This window comes from Malus sylvestris, chromosome 17 (genome assembly GCF_916048215.2).
Source record: "Malus sylvestris chromosome 17, drMalSylv7.2, whole genome shotgun sequence".
NCBI lineage: Eukaryota > Viridiplantae > Streptophyta > Magnoliopsida > Rosales > Rosaceae > Malus > Malus sylvestris.
Window position 1 is genome coordinate 20486717 of NC_062276.1, and position 27393 is coordinate 20514109.

Consider the following 27393-nt stretch of genomic DNA (forward strand, 5'->3'; position numbering starts at 1 on the left):
AAATTATATGTAGGGTAATTACATGATGCAAACAATTTTTTTTTGTACGAGATATGTCTATTTTTTTTAATATGGTAGATTAATTTATATATGTTACTAATATTTATGATACAAGAAAGGTAAAATATCCATATGGATTTAATTGCTCATCAAAAGCAGGATGAGTAATAACATTTAGTGACCAAATTAGGATTTTGTGGCATAAATTGTAAACGTGTTGTAATAGTTGGTTATATATTTGTCGACATGGTAGTCTATTTGAAATTTGGGTTTTATTTGAATGTTTAAAATTTGGTGGGTTTTTGTTTGAAAAATAGGAGTCTCAAGGGGCCTATATCTAAAGAACTCCTAAAAAATTTTACAATAATTTCTGGCATGTGATGTATGATGAACGGACACGATTAAAAGATCCTTGGGATCCTCTTTCGTTTTGTTGTACTCAAAACACACATGTGATATTATTATTTTTTTCTCTCTTAAAAGGGAAAAATAATGAAATAATGTATGACAAACCACAATTATTCATTTTTTCGAGTCTAGAGAAACTATGAGAAATTTCATTCTGTTCGTGGCTACAGTCTAGCAGACTCACCAACACATATTTGAGAGTATATATATATATATATACAGGCCCTTTATGCAAAGGGATCCCCATTTTTTTCAAAAAATGGGGATTAGGTGTGGGGCTCACTTCACATCGAACTTCAACGATCCGAACCGTCTATTTTATAAGTCTCGATTCATAGATCATTCTTGCAAAAATTCAATTTAATCTGAAACCATTTGCCTATTTAATTATCAAGATAAAATTTCATTGTTTCTTATATAATAAAGTATTCGTTCATTTCTTTGAACCCAATTAGATGTCTTAAACATTTCCGATTTGACTAATATTTTGTAAGGATGATCTATGAGGTGCAACTTGAAAAATAGACGGTTCGGATCATTAAAGTTCAATGTAATGTGGACCCCACAACTAATCCCCATTTTTATAAAAAAATGGGGATCCCTTTCCTTAAAGATTTCCTCTATATATATATATATTCCAGTTGTACTCAAATTATACATGGAAGTAACACATATTAAAGAGTTTTTTTTTTTAATGTATTTTGTATGCATGGGTGTTGGAACGGCTAATTGAGACTGTCTGAATGGGTTGTACTTGAATTGTACCTCAGAAGTTAGAAGTGGAGCGTATTAGTGTGTTTTTCCACAATTCACTATTGTATGCACCGCATTTAAAAGGTAAATTGAGTCTCTTTAGATCGTCTAGTGCACTAGAATGAAACCACGTCGCAAGTAGTTTACATTTACACTTTTCAACTGATGCATCTGAAACACTTAAAATATCTCTTAGCCGTTGTTTATGTTTGTTGCTTTTACTTTAGAGTTAAAATAATATTTATCCTCTGACAGACAGAAACACTGTTTTCTGAAAAAAAAAAAAAACGGAAAGGATGCAAAACTTTTGTAGAATTTCAGGGAAGGACAGGAGACCTCCGAATTCCCAAGAAAGGACTTTTCCGGCCAACTATAAATACTAACCACTTTCTAAGACCTAAAATATGCCACAAAACTTCAATTTCTTTGCCCAAATTTCTTATCAGATTTTTGGGTTCAATATTTTCATCTGCTTTCTTTGGATTTCCTGCTTCAGTTTCGATTCAGGATGACTATCCTCATTGAGCAGCCTGAGTTTGGTAAATTATTTAATTCCCACTTCATTAATATCTGTATTTAGTTTTTTTTTATTTTTAAAGAACGATATTCATCGATAAGAAAGTCGAATACGTACAGACACAGAGGAGTATCTGTATTTAGTTAATTCTAATATTCTGCAAATCTGATGAGCTTCCAAGTTATTCTTCCCTTTATCGTGTATATTATTTTATTGTCATTTTATTTTTCTGTGTTTTAGTGATAGGAGTTGAAGTTGAAATTGAAGCAGGGGAGAGAAAGGTGTTAAATGATGAAAAGGAATTGGTCTTAGATGCTGGATTTGTGGTGCCACATACCAATTCATTTGGACAAACATTTAGGTTATATTCTTTCCATAATTTTTGTACTACTTTTAAGCCTGCAGAATTGAATCTATAAATATCTGATGTGATCTGCAATATGAACCATGGATAGGACCCTTGACAGGCTCTCAGCTGCGGTTATAAGTTGCCTTCCGGAGCATCCGAATAAATTGGAACGATACAAATTTATAAGTTGTTCTTCTTACCAGTTAATTAATAATAAATTGGAGCATCCGAAGGACAATTTATAATAAACTGTATTATGAATTTATGACCAGTTAATTAATTAATCGTCATATAGGGACAAAGGGAAGAAAATATCTGGGATTATGATCCCTTTAGGCTGTGCCTTTTACAAAGAATTTAGAAGAAAAACAGGGAAATTTGGAAACATATCCTACGATTGGGAAGACACAAAAATAAAAAGAACACCTTATCATATAAATTGAGGTTTATATTTTCACGAAAGATAGAAAAAGACGTAGATTTTTATCATTTAGCAATTTGTACAGATCGTAGCATCGTTTAATTTATAATTTTTTTTTTCCATTGTACAACACCAATCCACTTGAAAATAAACGCCATCCCTTTGATTTTGCCACGTGCTGAAATACTCAAAGCCCTCTTTGTTTGGCCTTCCCTTAGATTTGGGCCTACCAAAAGTTTTTTTTAATTTTTTTTTATTGGAAGTTGGTTACTTTCACAACCCCCCCCCACCCATTGAATTATCAACTTTTTTATTGATAATTTTTGTATGATTGCAAGCCAGGGATTATGATGCAGAAGGAGAGAGACAACCAAGTGTGGAGAATTTCTACCAGATCAATCACATCAATCAGACTTATGATTTTGTAAGCAATTTTACCTAACATCACTACATATTTCTCACACCATTTTATATCCTAATACCAAATATATTACAAAAATGTACCATTCAGGTGCAGAGAATGAGAAATGAGTATAGCAAATTGAACAGAGTGGAGATGAGCATTTGGGAATGCTGTGAACTTCTCAACGAGGTTGTCGACGAGAGCGATCCCGACTTGGACGAGCCTCAAATCGAGCACTTGTTGCAAACAGCTGAAGCCATTAGGAAGGACTATCCTAATGAAGATTGGCTGCACTTGACTGGCCTCATCCATGGTAATTTAATTAATATCTTTAAATATTATGTATTAATTGATTAAAATGGATGCTGCATGATGATTAAATAGCTAATTTGATCCTTAATTTATGTGTTTTAGACCTTGGAAAAGTGCTTCTTCTTCCTAGCTTTGGGGAGCTTCCTCAATGGGCAGTTGTCGGTAAGCGACAAAGTTCATGCACCATATTTGTTATATACTTGAAGATAGTTAATTACTAATCCTGATCTGTATTTCAGGTGATACATTCCCAGTTGGCTGTGCTTTTGATCAATCCAATGTTCATCACAAGGTACTTCTGTCGTAAACTTGCTTCCGCTTTTCGCGTGATGACAATTATCTGTTTGCTGATCAAAATTTTTATCCACATTATTGCCGCAGTACTTTGCCGAAAATCCTGACTACTATAATCCTACTTACAACACTAAGTATGGAGTTTACTCGGAGGGATGTGGACTCGAAAATGTTATGATGTCGTGGGGGCACGATGATTACATGTATTTGGTATGTCTTCAAATATTTCATCATGTATTCAGATATACTTCAAAATATTAACTCTAAGCCTCTAATCAAACAATCTCGTTTTTTGTAAACACAATTAACTAAGTTTAATCTAATTGGTGTGACATCTTCAGGTGGCCACAGAGAACAAATCAACTCTGCCTTCAGCAGCTCTGTTTATCATTAGATACCACTCATTCTATGGTATGTTAAGCAGCAGAAAAATACTACAAATTTACTAAAACAAAAATCTGTTTTCCTGACTAATTAACTGTGATGTTTTCTTTTTGATATTATTGCAGCCTTACATAAGGCGGGAGCGTATAAGCACTTAATGAACGAAGAGGATGTCGAAAACCTGAAATGGCTCCGTGTATTCAAGTAAGTTTATATGATACTTCACCTCTTACTAATTTTTCTTTAGTCTAAATGCTTAAGTTCACTTCGTATACTTTTACGTTTTTCCGTTGCAGCAAGTACGACCTTTACAGCAAGAGCAAGATACGGGTTGACGTTGAGAAGGTGAAGCCATACTATATTTCTCTCATTGAAAAGGTAAGTTCAACCAGATTTCATTTGATTCAACACACTTTTCTTCATTTTTTTTCCTGGAATATTAATTAGTGTTTTTAACTTGAACAATGTTGGTTGTGCAGTACTTCCCTTCGAAGCTAAGATGGTGAATATCCCAGCTCTTCCGTTCAATGTGTAACGAGTGTCGACTATATACCAGCAGATAGCGAGCGAGCTATACGCGAGGGATGACATTTCGATTTGTAGCTGCAATTCCTTGTCATTTCATAATGATTTCGTGTAAAATTATCTGTTATGTATGGTGTATCGGAACCCTTTTCTTGGTTCCTTAATAAAACTCCAGCATGATTAAAAGTAAAAACTAGTGTGGATGCAAATTTTCTCCTCCTCGATCTTGGACGATTTTGCACCTACAAAACAACTAGCACCTTTGGTTAAGGCCAAAAGCGCCCACGATGAATGGGGGGGGCTTGGCCGAAGAACCTCCGATGCCAAAGTTAGAATTTTAGAGAAAAATAGTGTTTAGAGTATTTGTGATTTTTTGTAAGAGAATTGAAATGGATTTTTGGTGAGAATAGGTGCCTATTTATAGAGTTAGGCCTTGCCCAATTTTGTCTAATGGTAACCGGCCATAAGGTTTTTGTGGGGTTTAATTTCATGTTTAATTAGCCAATTTATTGGCTAATTAAATATGAAAAGAATAAATGGATGGTTATAAAATGAATGACTATTTTAATAAGGAAAATGGGAAAGATGAGGATGTGAATAGTGGGGGCCGGTTTTGGGCTATTAATTGAGTGATTTTATTGCCTATTAAGGATGTTTTTAGGAGATATGGTAGGTATATATTATTTAGCTAATTGATTAGCTAAATAATGAAATAGAAAATACTAGGTCTTGGGAAATACCTTATAGAAAGGATTTGATGAAAGAGGTTTTTAATTGTTACATTTTTTTGGGCACTTTTGACTTGATTGAAAGATGATTGCCCACTGCTCGCGCGTAGGAATCCTGGTATGCCTCGAGGGTATTTTTGTCCTCTTTTGTCCAAAAGTCCACGTGTCGCCTAGTGAATATTTTTGGCTCCACAAATGCTCCCACACCTGTTGGGCTGCTTGCAGAAAAAGTGCAACAAGTGTAGAGATTTTCTCGCTTTAGGCAACTCTGAATTGCTTCCTATTTTGTTGTTGATTCTCTTTTTAATAGGAAATTTAATCCTTCTAGGAAAAGGAAATAAATTTCCTCAAAGCTTATTTAAGTCCACCTTAAGTGGATTATTAAATCAACTTTTTAGAGAGAAACTTATTCAACCTTACAAGAGAGAAAAAGAGCTTAGAGGATATTTATTCCCCCTCCTCTAGCAATCTTCTACGTCTTGCCCATGTAAAGGATCGTCTCTCGTTGCGTGCTTTGTCTTCTCGCTGCTTCTAGGTAAGAAAAAATTAATTTTCTTGTCTTCTTGATTTTCTTGGAAGTTTTCGGGACTTGAAATTGGCTTGATAAAAAATCAAGGAGACTTGAAAGTAGACCAAGGGGTACTGCAGGTTGGTATTGCAGTCTGGGCCTTCGTGTCTGGACTGTGAAGAAGAGAGAAAACTGTGGGGGCAACTGCCCCCTGTCAGCTATGCAGGGCCACGGGGCCGAGAAGGAAGATGGAGGGAGCCAGCGCGGGCTGGGCTCCCTGTTTTTTTTTTTTTTTTTTTTTTGGACGTTGGATGCTGCACATGTGGGTTTGCTGGGTCCTGCGACCTTCATCATTATTATTATTATTATTTTTTTTTTGGCCGAGAGCTGTTTCTTTTTTTTTTTATTTTTTTTTTTTACCGAGAGCTGTTTCTTTCTTTTTTTTTTTTTTTAACTCTCTAACAAATCTTCCTTGTACTTTTGTAGAATTTTCAAGCATGTCTTCCTCGAGCCGCAAGAATAATGATGGTGTGCCCCCGTTGTATCGTCAAGGCGGGTCTTTGAGCAAGATTGGCTACTTCAAAGCTGCTCACCTCAAGATTAGCTCCGACAATTTGTTTAGAGATTTTCTTGAAACGTATTGGCATGCCATTCCGTCGGGAGTGCGTGTGAGGCGAGTTAAGGATGGTAGCAGCGGGGAACCATGCAGTGGAACTCGGAGAGCTATCAAGTTCCATCCTTACTATTTTGTGTTAGGGTTTACTTTCCCTATGTCGCGTTTCTTCCAAGAAGTGCTTTGCTCCATGAAATGTGCGCCTGCCCAATGTTCCCCGAATGCGGTCCGAGTGATGGTGGGGTTCCACAATTTGAACCAATTCTTTGACTTGGGACTAACCACCAACGAATTTTGGTATTTCTTTGACATAGGTCGTATTGATGGAGTTGGACAACTGCGAATTCGTCATAAGCTTTTTGATAATTCGAGCAAAGGAGATCATGATTGGGCCAAAGACTTTGGAGATAAGTGGAGAATGGGAATCTGATTCTTCTCCCGAGCTGCGTGTATCAACGGTCTTCATATCTGGTAAGCAGACTGCTTAGTCTTTTCGGCTGCTTTGCTTCAGTGCCAAATTATTCTTCAATTTTCTGATTGTCTTCCGTTTTTTTTTTTTGTAGATTTGGAATTTGGCTCAACTCCTAGGGTTTCTCCAGACATGAAAAAAGTACATGTCGCTCTGGGTGTCCCTTCCGAGTATCGTGAGTGGTGTTGGTTGCTTAGTCCTCTTCGTAGGGAAAAAGATGGACTGCCCCCAAAAGAAGAAATAAAACGGATCAAGGCAGACGCGATGGGTCGTCCTATCACTGTGATGGAGCCTACTATCAATGAAGGTGGGAAAAAGAAACATTCCCCGCCTGCTCAAGAGATGCCTGCTGAGAAGAAAACGAAGACTGCTCGTGGGGATTCTCCGGCTGCTCCCAAGATTGTGATTGACCTGACTTCCTTTAAGGGCGAGAAATAACGAACTGCTACATTTGTGCTGGTAACGCCTATTGCTTCGAAGGCTGCTAGCTTGATTGCTGAAAAAATTGCTCAGCGTAAAAGTTCTTCCGTGCCTTTGGTACCGAAGTTTGTGCCGAAGCGTCCGTCCGGGACTAAACCTGGCTTACCCTTGAAGAGGCTTGCTACTATGAAGAATGATAAGGTGCCCTTGTCTGCTAAAGTGGCGCCAAAAACTGCTTCTTCCGCTGCTGCAACCAACTCGTCTGCTGATAAGAATGAAGTTACTCGCTCAGGCAGGCTTGAAGAATCCGCCAAGGCCGTTTATGGGGAGGCTGCTAAGATTTGTGCGCTTTTGAAACCAGATCTTCTTGAAGACATGGATGTATGTGCCCAGTTTGTTGATGGCGTCAAAGAGATTGTTGGTCCGAGTCCTTTTGCAAAACACACACCCGAGTATAGGAAGTCTGCTCTGCTAGCCATGATGCAGAAAACAACAATTCTGGCAGCCGAGTCTATGTTCCTTGACCAAGAGGACACCAAGGCTGCTAAAGAGATGGCAAGAACTATGGCTGCCGAAGCTTACTCCTCAGCCGAAAAAATCAAGAAATTAGAATCTGAGCTTGCTGCTTTGAAGGAATCTAATACTTCTGCCCCCACTTCTCTGCAGCTTGAGGCCGCTCACCAGGAGATCATGGATTTGAAAACTAGGCTTGATGCGATCCAAATAAAGAATGAAAGTGCAGAGAAGGAAATCGAGCGTTACATACCTCAGATTCAAGATCTTGAGCGTTCCATATCTGAATTTCGCTCCGCTGCTTATGCAAAGGATGAAGAATTGATTGCTACTTATAACCAAGCGATCCACTTCAAAAAGGTTGTTGATAGGCTTGAACCTCAAGTGTCGGAACTTCAAGGTGTTTTGAAGACCAACGACAATCTGAAGAAGGAAATTGAGGAGTTGCAGCGGGTTCGTGCTTGCCTGCTTGAGGAGAATGAGCAGTTGAAGAGTGAGAAGGATGGTTTCGAGGTTTCACTTATTCAGAACCAAACCGATTTCTACAAGCTGGGCTATGTAGATCATCTCTATGGGCGGCCGTCTGACTTTGAGTTTTCCGGTAAAGACTTCGATACCTTCTCTATTTCTCCAGAATACTTGCTCGATTCTACCTTTGAGTCTTCTATCGGTGAAATAGTTGGAGGAGTTGATACCCAGGCTGGAGCAGTCGAGGGTAAAGATTCGGAGGATGCCGCTGCTGAAAACACCAAGGCTGCTGAAGGTGTAACGACCGAGCAGTTGAGAGATGTCCAAACTACTGAAGAATAGTCTTCTAGGTAGCTTTTAGGATTTCCTTCTCTTTCCTTTGTTGCTTTTGCTTGAACTCCTTCGGTATTTGCTTGTTGTTTATCAATTTTTCTATAAAATTTAATAAATTTGCTTCTTTTGCTTTTCCCATTCTCGCCTTTTTTTTTTTTTTTTACCCTAACCTTTTGACTTTATAGGCCAGTGGCAGGCGTGCTACTTTTCTATAAGCAGACAAGCCCACATAGCCTATGCAGCCGTAGGTGTTGATGTAGAACTTTTGCCAAGCTGTTAACCATAGGGTTGGCAGCTGGATGCCTTACTTACAGAAGCAGACGAATCCGCGTAACCACTTGGCTATTTAACCTTGGCTTTTTCCAATTCCGTAGGTTGTGTAGCAAGTATCACAACACTTTAGGACTTGGTGTAGGTTGTTCTGCGTTTGGCAGAGGTAAAGCTTATCGACTACGTAGCATGTCGACAGTGGATAAGATCTTCGCGTGCGCACGCTAACTTGTTTAACCTTTCACAAGAATGTGCGGTTGCGTAAGTCTAGCATGGTTCTACTGCTCGAAGGGCAAGCCGTAGGCAGTCTTCTGGAAATCCGTAGGCTACCTTAGTGCACTCGGTAGCAGCTTTAGGTTTCCAGGGTAGCCGCCCATTGGGTGTGCTGCATAATGTGCCCCCTCTGTTTCTAGGGCCCGGTTCCCCGCGGATTAAGCCGATAGACCCATAATCCTTCAACTAGCTAAGCCTTGAAACAGACCATTGTGGCTACTTCTAGGAATCCCGGCGCAAGCCATCATGCACTTAGTTATACTAGGGCAGCCAAGCTCATCCACGTTTGGATATTCGGAGTGTTGAGTTTATCCTCCCGCCTTGGAGAGCACAGTTGGTCCCTCGGGGGGTGCAATCTTCTTTTGAAGTGCAGAAAAAAAAAAGTTGTTGCAGACATATAATAAAGCCAAGTTACAAATTACTTCTGAATTCTTTATTGAAAAATGAATAAAATGAGCAAATAACTTGGTTACAAAAATTGCATGATGATTGGATAGTCCTCGGTTTACGAGGTGGTGCCCGTTGAGCTGCTCGAGTCTTTGGGTCTTGATATAGTGTGAAATCACACATGGTATTTCCTCAAATTGTAGGCGTTCCATTGCTTCTCGATCTCTTTATCATTCACAGTAGCAAGAGTATAACTACCCTTGCTGCCTACTTTGCTGATCTTGTAAGGACCTTCCCAAATGGGGTCCATTTTTTTCGAGCCTTCTCTGTGGGCAGTGATGAAGGCCTTTCTTAAGACTAGGTCTCTGGGTTGGAACTGCCGGATCTTGGCCCTTTTATTGTAGCTGGAAATGAGCTGCTGCTAATAGGCTGCGATGCAGGTGATGGTTTGTTCGCGCCTCTCTTCTACCAGATCTAAATTTGTGGCCATCTCTTTACTGTTCTGCTCAATGCTTGGCAATAGAGTGTTGATGCTTGGCACGATGATGTTGGGAGGAATGATTGCTTCCGAACTAAACGCCAAAGAGAAAGGAGTTTCCCCGGTTGCTCGTCTTTTGGTGGTGCGATATGCCCATAAACATCCCGGGAGCTCATCTGGCCATTTTCCCTTTTTATCGGTGAGGGATTTCTTGAGGCAGTCGAGGATCGTCTTGTTGGATGCTTCGGCCTGCCCATTGCCTTGAGGAAATCTTGGCGTGGACATGTGTTGTTTGATGCCGTATTTTTGGAAGAACTTCGCCAAATCTTTTCCCACAAATTGAGGGCCGTTGTCAGTGATGATGGACTGAGGGATGCCAAATCGGCAAATGATGTTCCTCCATATAAAGCGCTCTATATCCGTCTGAGTCGTGGTCGTCATGGGTTCTGCTTCTACCCACTTGGTGAAGTAGTCGGTTGCCACGATCATCATGCATCTGCCCCCCGTAGCAGGCGGCATAGGCCCTACCAGGTCGATTGCCCATTGCATGAATGGCCAAGGACTCATTTGCGGGTGTAGCTCGTTGGCGGGTAGTGCTGGTACTGGTTTGTAGCGTTGGCAGCGGTCGCACTTTTGTACTAACTCCTTAGCATCTTGGTGCATGGTAGGCCAGTAATAGCCTGCGTTAAGAGCCTTTTGGGCTAAGGATCGGCCTCCAGAGTGATTCCCACAAACGCCTTCGTGGATTAAGCTTAGAACCTTCACGTCATCGGGAGGTGCTAGGCAGCGGAGATGTGGTCCGGTATAGGATCTTCGGACGAGAATGCCATTCCACATATAGTAGCGTGCCGACTTAATTTGGAGCTTCCTTGACTCCAATCTTTCTGTGGGTAATGTGCCGTTGACCAAATAGTCTATAATTGAACTTTGCCAAGTGGGAGTTACACTAACCTGTGACACTTCGGCTATCGGCTCCATCTCTATGCTTGGCTTGTCTAGATATTCCACCGGAATGGAGCGTTTAAATTGGTGGTCAAAGGCGGAGCCTAAACTTGCTAGTGCATCTGCATGTGCATTGTCTGCCCACGGAACTTGAGTGAGAGTGTAAATCTGAAATGCTTTAAGCTGCTAGCATACTTTCTCTAGGTATTGTGCCATCCTTGGGTGTTTTGCCGTGTATTCCCCAGTAGCCTGGCTGGTGATTAGTTGGGAATCAGAATGAATTGCGAGTTTCTTCACCGCCAAGTCTTTTGCCATTCGGAGGCCTGCTAGTAGAGCCTCGTACTCTGCTTCGTTATTGGATGCTTTGAAACCTAAAGTGATCGTCTGCTCGATCATTGAGCCATCTGGAGTAACAAGAACTACACCTGCTCCCGAGCCTTTATAGTTGGATGCTCCGTCGACATGCAAGTTCCATAAATCTTTATTGGATGGAGTAAGTGTGGCTAAGGTGCTCTCAGCTGCTTTTGGGGCGTCATTGGGCCGCACTGTTGCGCTGTCTAGGCTAGGCGTGAATTCCGCTACGAAGTCTGCCAAGGCTTGGGCCTTTATCGCTGTGCGAGGTCGGAAAACTAAACCATATTGGCCAAGTTCCAATGCCCATTTCATCACTCGTTGAGAAGCGTCTGGACCATGTAATATTGATCGTAAGGGATATTGAGTCATGACAATGACTGTATGAGCTTGAAAGTACGGTTTTAGCTTCCGAGCCGTAACAACTAATGCCAAAATTAATTTTTCGATCTTCGGATATCTTGTTTCCGCATCGAGAAGAGCTTTAGAAGTGTAGAATACCGGCAGTTGGGCCCCCAGCTCTTCTTGTATGAGAGCAGAGCTCACTGCTACCTCGGAAACTGCCAAATAAATGTATAAATCCTCCGCTGCTTCCGGCTTGGATAGTAAGGGAGGTGATGTGAGATAATTCTTCAAGTCTTGGAAAGCTTTTTTGCATTCTTCATCCCATTTGTCCCTTTGTGCCCTCTTGATAGCTTTGAAAAAGGGCTTGCATCGATCGGTGGATCGTGAGAGGAAGCGATTGAGGGCGGCTGCTCGTCCGGTCAAGCTTTGGATCTCCTTTAAGGTAGTTGGAGATTTCATCTCTATGATTACTTGGATTTGCTTGGGATGTACTTCAATTCCTCGTTGGGTTACTAAGTTCCCTAGGAATCGACCTGAAGATACTCCAAACGTGCACTTGGTGGGGTTGAGCTTCATCTTGTACCTTCTAAGGATATTGAAAGTTTCTGCTAAATTGCGAATGTGATCTGATCGCTGCTTGCCCTTTACCATGATATCGTCGACATAGACCTCCATGGTTACCCCAATTTGCTTTTTGAACATCATATTTACTAGCCTTTGGTAAGTGGCTCCTGCGTTCTTGAGGCCAAAGGGCATGACCTTGTAGCAGTAAATGCCTCGCTCTATCACGAACGTAGTTTTCTCTTTGTCGGGCTCATGCATGGCTATTTGGTTGTAGCCGGAGTATGCGTCTAAGAAACTAAGAAACTGGTTTCCAGAAGTAGAATCTACTAATAGATCAATCCGGGGGACAGGATAATGGTTTTTTGGGCATGCTTTGTTGAGGTCGGTGTAGTCTACGCAAACCCTCCATTTGCCCTTCTCTTTCTTCATGACTAGTACGACATTAGCAAGCCATGCCGAGTGTGCTACCTCTTCTATGAAACCGGCCTCCAATAGTTTGTCGATTTCTGCCTCGATGATCGCTACTCGTTCGGGTGCGAAATGTCTTCTTTTTTGAATTACCGGTTTGGCAATTGGATCGACGTGCAGCTTGTGGCAGGCCACTTTGGGATCAATACCGGGCATGTGGGATGGTGACCATGCGAATATATCTCGATTTTTCCTAAGAAAAATTGTGAGTTCTTCCTTCTCGTTTGGGCTTAGTCGTGAGCCAATTTTAGCCGTCTTATCCGGCTGCTGGGGATCAAGAATGATGTCTTCGGCGTCCTCTTCGGGTTTCCATCCTATCTTGTCTGCTTGGGCGCCATCTTCTCGATCCACCTACTGTAATTGCTATTTGGTAATTTCTTTGCCCTTTTGGACTTCGGTAACCTCTACAGGGGTAAAGGTCTTCTTCTTTGATTCTTTCAACATTTGCACAGTGCATCGTCGGGATGAAGCCTGGTCAGACTTGATCTCTCCGACTCCTCTTCCCGGGATGCAGAATCGGATTTTTTGATACTTGACGGAAGTGACAGCATCCAGCTTGATCAACCAAGGTCTCCCAAGAATCCCATTGTTAGGGAGATGGGTCACTTACGATCGTGAATGTTTGCTTTGAGATGACTGGCGGTGTTTTTACGTCAAGTGTGATATGATCGATGGCAGTTGAGGTGTATCCGTTGAATCCAGTAAGTACCTTTGCCCGGCGTATGATTGTACTTTCCAGGCCCATCTTCTGAATGACCGAAAGTTGAAGTAGGTTGACCACACTTCCATTGTCAACCATCATCCAGTCGACTATAGCATGGGGTAGTTGGACAGATACTACTAATGCATCATCGTGTGGGAAGTCGACTCCTTCCGCATCCTGCTCTGTGAAGCCAATGATAGGTCCAGGTTGGGTATCGACTGCTTGAACTTGTGAGATTAGTAAAGCCTGCTGGATCTTCCTCTTTTTGGAGTTATTAGTGGCCCCCAAGTGCTCAGATTCAGCGAAAATGCCATTGATTCGAATCATCTTAGTTGGTGGCTCCTCATCTCCGTCTGCATTCCTTTTTGGCTGTTCAGCTTGCTTGTCAAAATATCTATCGACTTTGCCTTCTTTCACGAGTTTCTCTAGGTAGTTCTTCCAACTGTAGCAGTCGTTGGTTGTGTGACCAGGACCTCGATGGAATGCGCAATACTTGGTGTGGTCCAACTTGGAAGTATCTCCTTTTGACTGTTTCGGCAACTTGAACCATGGTTCATTCTTGATGTCACGAAGGATTTGATGAATCGGAATTGAGAACTTAAAATAGTTATTGGTCATCGGGCATTCTTTGGTCGTGGGTCGGTCCCTGCGTTTGACCTCCTGCCTGCCCTTGTTGGGTTGCTTTTCATCCTTCTTTTGAGCAGCTGCCAACTCTTTTCGAGGCTGTTCGGGAGCCTTTTCTGCTTGTCGAGCCTCGTCCCAAAGTGCATGTTTTTCTGCCAGAGCAAAGGAATCTGCTAGAGTTAGGTATTCTTTCATGATCATTTCTCCAAACAGTGGGTGGTCTGCTAGTAGTCCTTTTTGGAAGGCTGCACTTGCTATCGAGTTGTCGCATCCGACGATCTTCGCCTTCTCTGCTTTGAATCTCTTCACGTAATCGCGAAGTGACTCTTTTGGGTTTTTCTTTACGTTGAACAGGTGATCGGACTTTTTCTTGATCGAACGATAAGATGAGTATTCTTTGGTGAAAACCAAGGAAAGATCATCAAAATTCTGGATGGATCATGTCGGCAAGGTATGAAACCAATCTTGTGCCTCGCCTTGTAAAGTTGTGGCGAATATTTTACACATAAGGGCGTCATTATTTCGATAAAGGGCCATCGCACTTCGGTAATGCTTCAAGTGTCTTTCGGGATCCCCGTCTCCTTTGAAAGATGTGAAGTGCGGCATGCTAAACTTGCGCGGAGGTTCTGCCTACTCGATCTCATCCGTGAAAGGTGACCTGCTTATGTTGGTCATATCTCGCCTTAGTGCTTCATCAGCCATTTCGTTGCGTCGAAAATCACGCATCCGTTCATTGAAAAGCCTTTCTACCTCTTCTTGGATTTGCTTTTGTTAGGGTAGCAGAGCCTTCGGCTGCCCTTGGTCTTTTTCTACCTGTCTAGGCTGTTCTTCTTCTTGATCGGCTCGTCTATGCTGTGGCTGCAATGGATGAGATAGATTCCTAGAAGGCGAGGGATTTCTTTGCAGGCTACCGGTTGAACTAGAGCCGGATTGAATGATTGTTTCCCTCCGTTTGTCAGGCTGCCTGCTCCGATGTGATGTGGATGATACTCCTTGTGAGCCTAATCGCGAATGAATGCTTTGCCTGGAAGGCTGCCCATGTTGATTATCAAAGTGTGGCCCTAACCGTGAATGTATACTTGCCCGTGGGCCTAACCGAGAGTGCACGCTCCTCCGTGCGCTAAGACGGGAGTATACGCTATTTCGGGGGCCCAAACGAGAGTGTGCACTGTCTGAATGCTCGACTTGTGATGGGTTAAATGGCTGCTTTCCAGGACGCTGCTTAAAAGGCTTCTTATCTACCCTTGTTCTACTTCGGGAAACTTCATCGTGGGCGCGTTGCATTTCAGTGCGTTGTAAAAGTTGATTCACCAAGGTAGTTTGTTGTGCAAGGGCGCTCGTCAATTCTATGACTTGTCGGGACAAGTTTTGTTCGCCATTCGGATTGGAAGAACTTGGATGGAATGCACCTCATTGAACAATAAAATGGTGGTTGACTCCAAGTGCGAGATTTGAGTTGGGGAATGTCAAATCTGCAGAGAGATGTGGTGAAAACGCCTCAGCCTCGATGATTGGTCCGGATGGTTGAGATTGTCTCGGGCCGACTTGGGCAGCTTGGGAAACCATGAGGGCAGGCTGGGCTGCGGGGGCAGGCTGGATCACTGGGGCAGGCTGGATCGTCGGAGCAGGCTGGGCTACAAGAGCAGGCTGGATCACGGGAGTAGGCTGCTCAATGCGCGGTGCATGTGAATGCGAGGCTTGAGCTTGGGTCCACGTAAACTTGGATGGCACGGCTCGGGCCGTGGTGAAAGCTCCATGGACCTCGCCACGAGTGGCTACCGAAGTAGCCACCGCGGTGGTTCCCATGGTGGCCGTGGTGAAGGCTCCATGGACCTTGCCACGAGCGGCTACCAAAGTAGCCACTGCGGTGGTTCCCATGGTGGCTGTGGTGAAGGCACCATGGACCTCGCCGCGGGTGGCTACCGAGGTAGCCGCCACGGTTGTTCCCATGGTGGAAGCTCGTGGTGATGATGCCACTCCCCTTATTGTCACATTTTGCCTCATGGATCTCCGCAATCCCATTTCTTGAATACTAGAATTTTTACTTGCGGAATTTTCTAAATTTCTAACCATTATATTTTTCTTATACGTTTTATCAAAGAACCTTTGCAAGTTAAAAATTCTATAAATAAGAACGTATGAAAAATATTCAAATGGACTAGAAAACAAAGAAAAAACCTTTTTGCGCGAGAGTCTTTTACGAGTATGGATAACTACTCTCAATGAAAGCACCAATTTGTGGATGCAAATTTTCTCCTCCTCGATCTTGGACAATTTTGCACCTACAAAACAACTAGCACCTTTGGTTAAGGCCAAAAGCCTCACACGCCCACGATGAATGGGGGGGGCTTTGGCCGAAGAACTTCCGATGCCAAAGTTAGAATTTTAGAGAAAAATAGTGTTTAGAGTATTTGTGATTTTTTGTAAGAGAATTGGAATGGATTTTTGGTGAGAATAGGTGCCTATTTATAGAGTTAGGCCTTGCCCAATTTTGTCTAATGGTAACCGGCCATAAGGTTTTTGTGGGGTTTAATTTCATGTTTAATTAGCCAATTTATTGGCTAATTAAATATGAAAAGAATAAATGGATGGTTATAAAATGAATGACTATTTTAATAAGGAAAATGGGAAAGATGAGGATGTGAATAGTGGGGGCCGGTTTTGGGCTATTAATTGAGTGATTTTATTGCCTATTAAGGATGCTTTTAGGAGATATGGTAGGTATATATTATTTAGCTAATTGATTAGCTAAATAATGAAATAGAAAATACTAGGTCTTGGGAAATACCTTATAGAAAGGATTTGATGAAAGAGGTTTTTAATTGTTACATTTTTTTGGGCACTTTTGACTTGATTGAAAGATGATTGCCCACTGCTCGCGCGTAGGAATCCTGGTATGCCTCGAGGGTATTTTTGTCCTCTTTTGTCCAAAAGTCCATGTGTCGCCTAGTGAATATTTTTGGCTCCACAACTAGGGTTTAACATGACTCAGTTTCCTTATTTCCAAGCGGTATACACTTGTAACTCGTTGCCTAAATTGATAGTTATTCCATACCATAATATAGGACCTAAAAAGTTTTCTTTTGTGAAAATTGGTTAACTGGTGTAGTATCAAGTATTTTTGAGTCAATCTGTAATCTCAACTCAAAGAGAGTGCTCTAACGATTATAGGCTAATTGAGAATTTTGTACGCTGATGTGGTTTTGTTAGTTGGTAAGGGACTTTGTCCGCTTTCTTCCCTCTGAATTCGGCTTACCTAAGTTCGAGTGGTTTAAAATATTGTTTTTGTCAAAAAGAAGCGAAGAAGAATTTAGTTGTTACTATTGAGAATAGAGTGCATTTTTGCTCACCACCATATGAGTTGGGCTATGTCTCCTAGGTGTGCACCTCATCCCAAAATGCGCTGTCGTTTGTGGTCCGAATTTGATTTGTGATGGATTTTTAAGATGGATTATTCATTATGTGCGCAGAAACAAATGGTTGTGCCTTCAATGCTAATACATGTGTTTTAGCGGGGGTAGACTAGATTTTTATAATTCTTATTCAATCATTTATTTTTAAGAATTTTAATGACAAGCTCCTGGTACTATTCACTTTGACGGAAAACCATATTTTTACACTAAAAAGTTAATCCTGATACTATTCATTTTACCCTTTATTTTGTCCATATCGTTAAAACTCAAAGTTTTCAAGTTATTTTCATTAGTTTTCCTTTTATTTTTTGTACCATTCAATTCAACGTACTAATAAAAATATAAGACCAAATTTTTTTCGTGGTCCCTTAGTGAGACCCAAATTTTGAGCAGACCTCTAAAATGAAAAAGTTGTTAATCCATAACCTTGTGGTCAAATTCGTTATCAATCTTAGTCCAAATCAAAATTTCTAACAAAACTCAACCCACATGTAGGTGTAGTGAAATTGAGCAAATGTGTGCAGTAGAATATAAAGTAAATAAGACAAAATATTTATGAGGCAACAAGTGTGGCTACATCATCGGGACAGTAGTAATACTTTCTTTCATTATCTGAAATAATAGGAGTATAAAATAACTCTCACTATTTTCTCTCTTCTCTCTAGTCTGGCTCACTGGTATTTTCGCTTGCTTATCTCTTCTTTCTCTTCTCTCCATCTTTCATCTTTCTTTCCTTTCATCCTTATGTTTTTCTCTATTTTTGTGTTGTGTTCTTCAATGATGCAAATACCTCTTTATGTAGAGGTTTTCATTCTTCCTTGGTCATATTTGGTTGGCCATGTTTTTCAACCTAACAATCTTACCAAGACATTTTCTCTAGCAACATTGTAAAGTTACGGTTATATTTGGTTGCCTATTACTATGCGCATTCACACCTCCATTCACAACACTCCCTTTTGGATGCCCATATCAATATTGGTTGCCTTGTTAAAATCTTGATTTGTTTTGGATGCTCCACATGATGAGTATCTTCCCTTGATTTTGAATTCTTTAATCTGACTGATTACAAAGTTGATGTAATCAGATGTCATGCAGTGTTTGCTTCTGAAGGTGGATCACGTGTGCCCAAATTTTAATAGGCCACAGGTCTTGACCAAACACATGTATTTCTGAGAGATATGAAGATGTGGCAATAAATGTTTGCTTCCTTGATCGCTGTAGGATCAATATATTTTCATATGTAAATACAAATTCCTTTTTGTGAGCGATATGTATACAGGCTAAAGAGATATTCAGATTTGCTTGCCTAATAAGGTTATGCCTTTTGGTGAGTTCTTCGGAATAAAACAAGCACATGTCTATAATTTTCTGAAGATATCAATAAATAAATTTTACTTCATTCTAATACCCATATGGTGGTATTGTGCTTAATAGGAAATGTAACATCTGACTCAGTGTTTGTGCTAAATACAGTAAGACACATACTTCACTAAGATATAGTACTTCTGGACCAAACATCAATTCATTATTTCCCTCACGATGATGAATGATCTTTCTTAGTGTTTAAATACTGGTTAATCATTTGAGTGTTTGAACTCATAATCTTCAATCCATATGGTACTTTAATACCACAAACATTTTGATGCAAACGAATCGTGTTGGTATATTATTCGATATGCAACTTGAGACAATATTTCTTTCAACACTTTATAATTTTTCTGGACTCTTCAGGACTCCTAATATAATATCAACTCTTGCAAGAGATTTAATATGTTGCAACAGTATCATAATGATAGTACCAACTAAGGCAATTTATATCATCCATTGGTATTAAGTACATAATTTATATTTTACCCTTCCAGGGTTTACTTTAAGCAATTTGAATATTTCAAGGATTTTCTACACTTCATGACACATTCTCCTTTGAAATTTATACAGAATAATTTGCTTCTATGTATACTTGTGGGACTTACATATGGAGATATGCTTTAGGCATATATATAATTATCCACTGAAATGAACAAGTTTCACAATGAGAAATCATGCTTCCAGGAGTGTATTACAATCTAAGAACCTTTTGTCTCATTGTATTACAAATGCTCACATGTAACCTTCTGGGTTCAACATAGTTTGGTGGTTTGTACTATAGGTTCATTTTTTTCATGTTCATATTAAATTGTAATGGAATTGTCTCTTTCCATTTTTGGCCTATAATTTTTGTTTTGTTGACGAACAAAAGAATATCGCTCAATATCAACACAGCTCATTGATGAACTTAGTAGCTACTATAAAACCAAAATTAACATTGGTTATCATCAATTCGTGATTCACAATTCTTATGTGCATGCGCATGCATATTTATAAACATTTCATTACTTTGGATATACTTGCCTCTTAAGGGGCTTTACATTGTCTCTTCTAGGAGAGTCATCTCTTATCAAATGAATTGTTTGGAGAATTTAGATCATAACCTCCTCTAAAGCATTATAGAGTTTGGATTTTTTTTTTAATCTCCACTTCTAGGGAGTTGAATCATTGGAACCTATACATTTATCATCCTTCGGGCATGAGATATATTAAAATTTCCATGTCCATAGATTGTCCTTTTTGGACTTTAATCTATGCAACGACTACCATGCTTCAAGCATGCAATAGTTTAGTAGGGTCAAGTTCATGAATAGTCTTATTGAGACTGCAATTCATGCAGCATTTTGTAACTTGTTAATGCATTTGGTAGTTTATTAGTAATCGTGAAGATTGTATTACCTTTTATATATCATTGGTATGATATAAACTGGTGAGACAAAATAATATTTGTAGTCATTTTTATGCTTTGGTCATAGACTCAAGTAAAGTTTGCTAAGGTTGTGAGTAGGATTCCCATAATAGAAATTTGATCTTCCATTCACTTAGTTAGCCAATCATTTTCTCATTTTGAACTTTTATGGGTTCATTGTTGATCCTTTGGCTTTAACCTCCTGCATAATACAATGATGTGCAACCTTTGCCTTTAAATGATCCTTCAAAACATCACTTCTTGGTGGCTCATCCATGCTTGGTAGTTTTAGTGTAAAGAGCCAACAGTGTACCAACTGTTCTGCGACATTGGTGACTTGAAACCTAGCTCTAACAATAGTTGAAGATGACTACTTGAAAGCAATGCAAGGTACGAAATTAGGCAAAGGCTCCAGGCAATCAGTTCCGAATTAGAAGTTTGATTTTCAGGTTCCGACTGATTGCTTTCTTTCTCATTATCTTGTAGGCAATAACAAGGCAAAAGAAAAGACAGGAAAAAAACATGATATGAGATACTTTTGCTCTTGACCCTTATGATATAAGGTAAAAGCTCTTGAAGAAAAACAGTAGAAGGATATGATGATAATGTAAAACTTCTTGATCAAAAATATTTTCTTGCTGAGGAAATGAGTTGGCCATTTTGAGGGACTTGGTTGAAGATGCATTTTGGGCAAAGAAGAATAGTTAGGCATTTTTGGAGGTCTACCTTGCCATGGAGGACAGGTCGACATATATAGGGATTTCCTAATAGCAAGTAATGGTGTTATTAGGACCATTTCTTTCACGCTTGTCGGCAACAATGGTGTAGTTGAAACAGTAAAATTTACGTGTTTTAACTTTGTCAAAGATAATTTGACAGAGTTGTCATTGATATCCAAAAAGCTAAGATTGTGTCTGAGAAGTGCTAATGACTTTATTCAGGTAAATCCGACTTTTGAAATTTAGAGAGCAGTGTCTCTTCGTTTGAACAAGTGGTCGTGTTAGCCATCAGTTGTATCCAAAAAGTATGCTCATAAAGTTGCCCACCTATGAAAATTGCTTCTGTTGTATTTATGAGATTTCACTTATCTAACCTCATTTTCTTTCATCATTTCTTAAAATAGCTTGCCCATCTGGCCATTGTTTTGATTTGAATGTTGTGGAAGATGCATACATGCCTCTTCAAGACAGTATCTGGTGCCCATCAGTCTTAAGTGTGTGAGTTTTTTATCTAACATGGGCCAACGTGTACTTACTCGAACTCACCAAGTTAAATCATTAATGGCTGAGGTGGCAAGTCTTAGACAAGAGATTAGATGACTCAAGCATGAGAATAGAAAGTTGTACATACTTGCAAATAATTACCCTACGAACATGAAAAGAAAGCTCGACCAGCTACAAGAATATGAAAAATGGCATTCATTGCCTCCACCCTCTAGAATTCTACCGAATACTGAGGCTTCAAATGATCTGCCTTTGGTGCCTCCTCCTTTTGGAGTTTCGCCAAGTATTGAGGCTTCATATGATCAATCTCCAATGCCTTCCCCTTCTAGATTTCTGCCAAGTACTAAGGCTTCACATGATCAACCTAATGTGATATAAACTAGCACTCAAACTTAAACCCTCTTTTTGACAATTGTAGTATGGATAAGTAGGGATCGTTCTAGGCCGGGGATTATGAGGGACTGCTAATCTACTCAAATTAGACTCAATTACACTTAACTAGACTTAAAAACACTAAACTAGACTCTTATGACTCAAAACTGACTCAAAACAAACAAATTGACTCAAAACTAACACTAAGGGTGACTTTGGATGAGAATTGAACTAAAAAGACTCAAAACAATGTGTATGGACGAATTCTAACTTATGTTGACTCAAAACACTAAACAGAAATCAGTTTGGATAAATTCTAACTAAAAGACACGAAATATAAAGGGGGGAGTGGTTTTTGGCGAATTTAAAGTAAAAACAAACAGATTTAAAAACTCTAAACAACTTTGGACGAACTTGGGTGTTTTAATGGGTGAATGGCTAGCTAGAGAGTTCATCTCCACACATGACGCATATGCATACGAATCGATTTCCAGTTATTCTTCCTATAAACCATGAATAACAACACCCCAGATTAACCGTGGACAACACCAATTAACCCTCAGATTTTCCTAAGTTCATTGAATTGGACTAAGCGTCGCAACCAAATTATTCTTATCAAGTTCCCTACACGAACAGTATGACAGAGATATATATCAAAGATCATTAAGTTTTGTGAAAGTCATAAGCATTGATAAGGCATTCGTAACTGTGAACAGCATGATACTCTTGCCAGGAATTTTACTTAACGCGATCATGACCAGTGACCTCCACTACTTATAAATATAAGTTCATGACTATTAGGTGAAACTCCCTTATATTTTAGCATCAAATCCCTGCATGCAAACTAAGTATCCATCCCCAATCAACATACAAGAATAAGTTCTGAATTAAACAGTTAAGCAAATTGGATTCACGATTTATGAAATAATAACTGGATGTAATCAATTCATATGCAATATATGTTCATGGTTTTGAATTCTCCTCTAGCTAAAACAAGTTTAGTCCTCATGTTTGCACTTAAACAAAGATAACTTAAATTAAACATTAAAAACAAAAGATAGAATACACCTAAGAACGTTCCAGCAATCCAAGCTTGAATGGCAGAGCACGGCTCCAAGGGTCTCCTCTTCTTTCTCCTTGCAAGGCTGTGGCACTAAGGGGATTTCTGGGTATGATGGATGTGTGGTACGAATTGTGGTTAGAGATGGATGATGTATGATTACTGTGGCACAATATATTTATAAGGAGAAGAGAAGGCACGACAAAGGCTGAGAATGAGGGGAATCAGGACTCCAAATCAACAAGGAAAAATGACACTTCTCATTCAGATTCCAAGGAGGAAAATGATTGGTCCTTGCTGTAGGAAACATAGCTTCTAGAAGGGGCGGATGCGGCACCCTTTTAGGGATAGGGCTTGGCTTCTAGAAACCTAATTTGTAGGTATCCTAATGTCATTTAGATGCCCTCCTTGCAGCTGGAAATTAGGTAGATTAGGATAAGGTTAGGATAAGATAAGATAAGGTTTTGGATAATGTTGGATAAGATAAGGTTGGTTTGGATAATGTTCTTTCTCTTTAGCTGATTCCTTATCCTCCAAGTCTTGATTTGATTCTTCCATATTTGTAGCACATTCCTAGCCTCTTTAACTTCAAAAACGTCCATCCACCTTGCTCCATGCATGTGCTATCCATTCTTGGCCCAAAACTGCTTCAAAATGCTCCAAATCGCACTTTCTTGCCAATTTTGTCATTTGAACCTGAAAACACATGAAAATAGCTTAAAACACTCTAATAAGTAGAAATTGGCTAGGAAAAGAAAGAAAAAAAGGATTTTGAAACCCTAGCTCGCACTGGCGCCAAGCCAAACCGCTGCCTAAATTGCATAACGCACGTCATTTCGATGCTGTCTACCCCAATCCCAAAACGCCCCATTTTTCGACGCATCATGTAGATCCCCCATCGTCTCTGACCCTCTGAATTGCATATCCTGTCGTCTTGTCCTTCGAGACTCCACGACAACAGCCTCGATCTACAACCATCGTGGAGTGCCGTCAATAGCTTTTCTCCGGCTACCTACAGCTCTGTCAGTTTTTTCGACGGGTGGCACATGACCAACCTTGCTGGATTGTACAGACCGATCCACAATCAACCCACTGAAATTGGGCCTAATTGAGTTTTTGGTTCTCCAGCTCAATAATATAGGCTTTGAGAAGGCTCTAGCTTGCAGCCAGCCCAATGACACCACACATCTCCTGCAGAGAGTTGGGTGCTTTCAAGCCCGCATATTTTTTTTCCATTGGAGCCCCAGTCCAATTTGTATGAAAAATATATATATTTTTTTTTCAGGCCTATTTATTTTAGCCCATATGAAATAACTGCCCACTTAATGGGATGTTTTTCACTTTTTCTTTCTTACCTAGATTTGGTCTTGGGTTTTGTCAATCTTGTTAAGCCTAAAGTTAAGCCACTTAGTACTACGATCTAGTGATATTCCTTTTCATTTGTAAGTGACAGGTCTTAAGTTCGATTATCTCTAAAGGCTAATTTGAACCACATTATTGCTAGTCCATTGTAAGAGTTAGCTTATCTCATACCCTTTAGTGTAGACAATATTATGCGTTCAAACAAAAACAAAAAACTTAATACTATATGTACAATTTTGTATATTAATTATATGTTATATTCTTTTAATAGATGGATCCCCGCCGCTTCCAAATCGGGATTTTTTAAAATAGATGTATCCGTACTTCGTAGGTGGAAGTATTACATACCGGATGAGGTCATGTACGCTCTTCGTCAATACAAGCATACAGGCTTAGCGTAATTGAGTTCCTTTCTCTTGGTCAACTCTTGCAGCCCTGAATTTCTGTTTCCTTACAGGGAATTGTTGACAAGTCAAGGTTCAAAGTCATAAGAAGCTGCTCCATCCCCCTCAAACTCTCCAAGTCTCCATCATCCTGAAACGACGAAGTCAACCAACAGTGCAGCAAATAAAAATGACATAAAGAAAATTAAATGATGTAAAAAGAAGCAACTTTTCGCCATATTTGAGCAGAAAACACACCATATCCTTCTCAATCTGTTCTTTAAGAGTGCATTGAGGACCCAACTGAGTTTTACTGCTTCCTTCTTCATCTTCTTCGTTTCCCTCTTCACATACTTCAGGAGCCATGAACTCTGGTATCCCTACTCCAATAAAATTGAATTGAAATCTAAACACATATTAGCCTTCTAAGTAGATAGTTTTCCCTTATTTCAATCTACTTGACAGACCAACAAAATTTGCATAGGGGCACTCATATTAGATTCAAGTATGATCATTATGAAGCAATTATTATAGTATGGAAGGGTCATTCAATTATCAACGCAGTGAGCGAGGTGAACATTTCAGTGACAAAATCATAAAAATTTTATTAAAAAACTCACAAAATACATACTGCTTCAGGGTTCCAAAGGCGAACATGTCAGTGACAAAATTGATGTTTCTGTTGACAGTATCAACCGAGGAAGTGTAGAACTTCATGACGTTTATGTGCTTCGATGTTTTGAGGAGGTGGATTTAGTAGAGCCTCTCAAGATCTTCAGGGCACTGCAGGAGATCGTAGAGCTTGACCTAGTTTAATTAAAGCAACTTCTATCCCTTCATACTCATCAAATGCTCCGTAATTTCAAAAACAATAAAAGAAACCCAGAAAAACCACTGAAAAAATCTACCAAACACCCAAAAATAGATTTAAATTTTGGGAAATCTGAAATTGGTTCTGATGATTTTTGACGAAAGTAAAGAGCTTGGAGTCTGTACTTCAACAAAAAATAGACGAAGATAGAATTGTCGATAAACAATGAAATGCTCATAATAATAATAATAATTTAAGAGCTAAGTAATTTCCGATTTAAATGAATTTTTGCAAGTATGAGGTTCATATCATAAGATCACATAGTGAAGCAAGGTCAAATGAGTGATTAGAACTACATTAAGATATTAACTTATTGCGCTTCAGCATTGCTGAACATTTTCAATAACTAATTGTAACACAGCGTTGCAAAAAACACAAGAAATGTTAATGACAATAATCAAATGACTAAATTACTTCTGATTTTGTAGAAATATGACTCCTTAAATTAATTATGTACAAAGTTTACAATATATAGAGTTTAGAGAAAACCCTTATGTGGTAGGAATCTTAAATTAATTACAAGTGATATCACATTCCTTTAATAACGGATAAGAATCTGGATTAATTTATCATATTCTAATAGATTTGAATGGTAATGGTGATCTTTGAATGAAGATCTAAAGCATATGGCTTTGATCCTGAGAAAATATTGTGAAGTGAGCCCAAACACTAATTAGTTCTATATTGAGTTGGTAACTGATTAATTTTCTAGTCTCTCCAGAGATTCTAAGTCCTAGGGTTTGGCTAATCAAAATGTTAACACTAGCAATCAACCAATTTTATGGTTTAGCATCAGCAGGGAAACCAACTTTATGGGTTTAGGGACAATTCCATTGAAGTGATATGCACTCCACGACTTGACAGTGAGTGATAATATGTTGAAAATGTTTTTGCCAAACAACACTAATCCATGTTCATATGTTTTAACAGGTGGCTCAAATTCAAACCGTAATTAACTACCCTGTCAGTATTCATATATTTTATAGCTTAGACAATTTATGGATCATCTGCAAATCTTATGTTTGATAAACCATGAATAATATCCTGGAATTAATTAATTAAATAATGGGGTATATAATAGTATTCAAATTCTAGAACGTCAACATACAAGGGCTGCATCAAAGTCTAATTCCAAAAACTAGAGAAGAAAAATCAACCTTCCTATTCAAACAACGCGCTCCAACCTACAAATACACCTCATCCCAACAAGTTTGTTATTGTTTTCTAATAACATAGAACTAATGGCAGGTGGCTCTATGAGGTCTGCTTTGGTGACCCTCTTCATCTTTGCCATCGTACTCTCTCCGATTTCAACCCCAGAGGCAGCTCGATTCGTTTTTCTAGGTAATTCACATGACCTATATTATTTCATATCTCTGCACCTGTTTGTATTTACGAAAATGGAGATTCGAACTTAGATAACCAACATAAGCACATTTGCATATGTGTATAAAATGTTGATTCTGTACTTGGTTTTCTTTTCAGATACAACTCCTATATGTCCAGCTTGTGTATGCTGCGCACCGGCACCACAAGGCTCTTGTTGCGATTGTTGTGCTACACCAATTGAAACTCAGTCCCAGGAAGGGTCACCATGATACAGCAAATATTTATACATATATATACCTGGCTTCATGTCACGGTGAAGGAAAAATAATGATCATTTGTATATAGAAAGCTGAACACGGGCTTCCCCTTCTTGGAAACGATATGTCCCATCTTGAATAAAACTATATGTTATAACAGATCATGATCCAGTATTTGACATTTTATTGAGGACCAATAAAGGTTTGGTGACTGTATATCCCTTTACAAACTTATTTGAGATAAAATTCTAGGTTTTGGACGAATATTGTTCTGATATTATTCTTCTCACATAGAGGAATATATAAACTTATACAATCTCCTACAAATTAGGAAACAAGTATCCCAAATCTACAAGGATACCAATTACATAACTTTATACCCAAAAACTCTTCATTCCTTATTCCCTAAAATTGCCTCACGCAACACTCCCCCTCAAGTTAGTGCCTAGATATCACCTAGGCCCAACTTGTCCAGTGAGTTCTGAAACACCCTTGTTGCCACTGCATGCGTTAACACGCCAGCC

At 39.5% G+C, this 27393-nt stretch overlaps 2 protein-coding genes across 7 annotated transcripts in view; one reads left to right on the forward strand and one right to left on the reverse strand.

Moving 5' to 3' along the window:
• The first annotated feature begins 1532 nt into the window (after window positions 1–1532).
• LOC126612092 (inositol oxygenase 1-like) overlaps window positions 1533–27393 on the forward strand; it is a 72680-nt gene continuing 46819 nt past the window's right edge. Inside the window, exons 1-11 of one of the 4 annotated variants that reach the window (XM_050280400.1) lie at window positions 1533–1700; window positions 1919–2039; window positions 2791–2872; window positions 2960–3164; window positions 3266–3325; window positions 3403–3455; window positions 3545–3667; window positions 3799–3868; window positions 3967–4045; window positions 4138–4219; window positions 4321–4559. In XM_050280400.1, coding sequence (XP_050136357.1) covers window positions 1670–1700; window positions 1919–2039; window positions 2791–2872; window positions 2960–3164; window positions 3266–3325; window positions 3403–3455; window positions 3545–3667; window positions 3799–3868; window positions 3967–4045; window positions 4138–4219; window positions 4321–4347 — 933 coding nt within the window. In that variant the 5' untranslated portion in view covers window positions 1533–1669 and the 3' untranslated portion in view covers window positions 4348–4559. Of the gene's footprint in view, window positions 1701–1918; window positions 2040–2790; window positions 2873–2959; window positions 3165–3265; window positions 3326–3402; window positions 3456–3544; window positions 3668–3798; window positions 3869–3966; window positions 4046–4137; window positions 4220–4320; window positions 4560–27393 lie in introns of those variants that run through there. The other 3 variants (XM_050280403.1, XM_050280401.1, XM_050280402.1) reach the window with 3 other exon arrangements.
• LOC126612093 (uncharacterized) lies at window positions 22575–25775 on the reverse strand. Of its 3 annotated transcripts, none has more exons than XM_050280404.1 (4): window positions 25044–25775; window positions 24671–24818; window positions 24378–24563; window positions 22575–23363 (listed from the first exon to the last, which is right to left on the reverse strand). In XM_050280404.1, the coding sequence occupies exons 1-3, from the start codon at window positions 25127–25129 to the stop codon at window positions 24450–24452; spliced, it is 348 nt and encodes a 115-aa protein (XP_050136361.1). In that variant the 5' UTR covers window positions 25130–25775; the 3' UTR covers window positions 22575–23363; window positions 24378–24449. The 3 variants fall into 3 exon arrangements, with proteins under 3 accessions (XP_050136361.1, XP_050136363.1, XP_050136362.1); XM_050280406.1 differs by having other exon boundaries at window positions 24671–24792; window positions 25033–25775; XM_050280405.1 differs by lacking the exon at window positions 22575–23363 and having other exon boundaries at window positions 24355–24563.